This window comes from Microtus oregoni, unplaced genomic scaffold (assembly GCF_018167655.1).
Source record: "Microtus oregoni isolate MIOR12 unplaced genomic scaffold, Mior012 000008F_ref0000371, whole genome shotgun sequence".
In the NCBI taxonomy this organism is placed as follows: domain Eukaryota; kingdom Metazoa; phylum Chordata; class Mammalia; order Rodentia; family Cricetidae; genus Microtus; species Microtus oregoni.
The window spans coordinates 55927284-55929368 of NW_024543067.1; the positions used below are offsets into that span (position 1 = coordinate 55927284).

Genomic DNA, 2085 nt, shown 5'->3' on the forward strand with positions numbered 1-2085 from the left:
TAGAAAGCCCAGACCCCTGGGTACACTGATGTCACAGTTCTTCTATCTATGGCTTCAGGAAACATCTCAGAAGAGGACAGAAAGACTGTAAGAGCGAGAATACTAGGAAGTCTAACGTAAAAATCTCTCCTAGAAGTGGCTACAGAAACAAGACAAGACAAATGGCAATATCAGTAGACAGGCTAACAAGGAAGGGGATAAATCTCACCAGGTCCCACACTCTGACAAGTAACTACAAGAAAAATGTTGTAATTATATTTAAATTGAAAAAATGTAAATGTAATTAAAATAGAAAACCAGTCATAGGCATGACTACAGACCAACCTAATCTAGACATGTGATTCTAATTTGTGTCATATTGACAAAACTTGAGGTGACGGCAGCTGGAGAGGTGGCACAGCTATTAAGAGTTATAAGAGTTAATAAAGGGGACTCTCCTTGCAGCGGCGGCCTGTGCGCAGAGTCCGAGCGGCGGAGGCGGCGGCGCGAGTCATGGCTGGACAGGCGTTCCGAAAGTTTCTCCCGCTCTTTGACAGAGTCTTGGTTGAAAGGAGTGCCGCCGAAACGGTGACCAAAGGTGGCATCATGCTTCCAGAAAAGTCGCAAGGGAAAGTACTGCAAGCAACGGTAGTGGCCGTGGGATCAGGCGCGAAAGGAAAGGGTGGAGAGATTCAACCCGTCAGCGTGAAGGTTGGGGACAAAGTTCTCCTCCCAGAGTACGGAGGCACCAAAGTCGTTCTAGACGACAAGGATTATTTCTTATTTAGAGACGGTGACATTCTTGGAAAGTACGTGGACTGATCGCTGTAGAAATGGTGTCACGTGAAGCTGCCCATTCCGCCGAAGTTCTGAGCTCTTCATCATGTAAATAATTTCCGTGCCTCCTTTTGTAATAAACTGATGATTCCTGCACCAAAAAAAAAAAAAAAAAAAAAAAGAGTTAATAAAAAGCCTAAGATACTGGGCCAATCACTTTGATAACTAATGTAGACCTCTGTGTGATTTCTTTGGGACTTAATGACTGCGAGAACTGGGCAGGACAGAAATCTCAGACAACAGTCCATCAGTTGTTTTCTTCTGTGTCCTGCAGAATGTCTTGCAGACACGTTCACGAAGCAGAAATCCTGAGAGGACCATCCTACCTTCTTTAGGCAACTTCAGCAATCATTTTTCTGTGGGTCTTGCATGTCCAGTTCACACAGCATACCATCAAGCAGTCCAGGCAAGAACAGTCTCCTGTCCAAATGGCTAGCAAACTCCATAAGGAGCCTCTTCGATGCCCATCCTCTTCTCAAAGCAATTGGCATTGCCAGGAGCAGATGTATTTCATTGTCATGAAAAGTCCTAAGTTCTTAAAACATTTTAAATGTCATATTCTGAAGGTCTCTGAAAGATTTAAAGAATACCTAACTGAAATATATCACTATATATCCAGAAAACCAAACATGACTACAAGCTTGACTATTATAGATGATTATCTACTAACCTATATTTCTCAATTATACATTATATTTTTAAATGAGCTGCACAAACAAAATACCTTAATCAAGAACAGAAATATACATATATAACAAAATTGATCTTAAATTTGTATCCATAAACCAATATCTGTACCAAAGCAAAGTATCCATCTTTATAGCATATCCCCCTTTAAATATAAAACATTTATACCAACATTTGGCAATTTGGGCATAGTTCTCTCCAAACTACTTCCTGATGTTTATTGGGGCAAAGTAATTTTTGGGTGTTTATGGTGACCTTTCAAGGGGTCTCAGTCCATCAAACCCCATTTGTCTGGAATTAATCCACAGGTTCTCATCTTCTGTAGAAACAAAAGAAGAACCTCTTTTCCAAAGCAACATATCCTTAGACTCAAATTCTGAAGACAAGATACCTTTATGTTGGTTTAACTTAGCAGTCCATACAATGAAATGTCTCCCATTATATAGTTCTTTAACAGTCAAGAAATTCAAAGAAAACACAGTAATATACATAATCCAGACTCTCTGTGTATATTCCATCTTTACATGGCTTATTTTTCTTACTCTATTACTTTTTCCATAAGTTTAGTATTTATTTTATTAT

At 39.6% G+C, this 2085-nt stretch overlaps 1 protein-coding gene across 1 annotated transcript; it reads left to right on the forward strand.

The window, feature by feature from the left end:
- Positions 1 to 434: 434 nt before the first annotated feature.
- On the forward strand, positions 435 to 918 carry LOC121451857 (10 kDa heat shock protein, mitochondrial). The gene has a single exon (XM_041657648.1). It carries the CDS (start codon positions 493 to 495, stop codon positions 799 to 801), a length of 309 nt encoding a protein of 102 aa, XP_041513582.1. The 5' UTR covers positions 435 to 492; the 3' UTR covers positions 802 to 918.
- Positions 919 to 2085: the final 1167 nt, after the last annotated feature.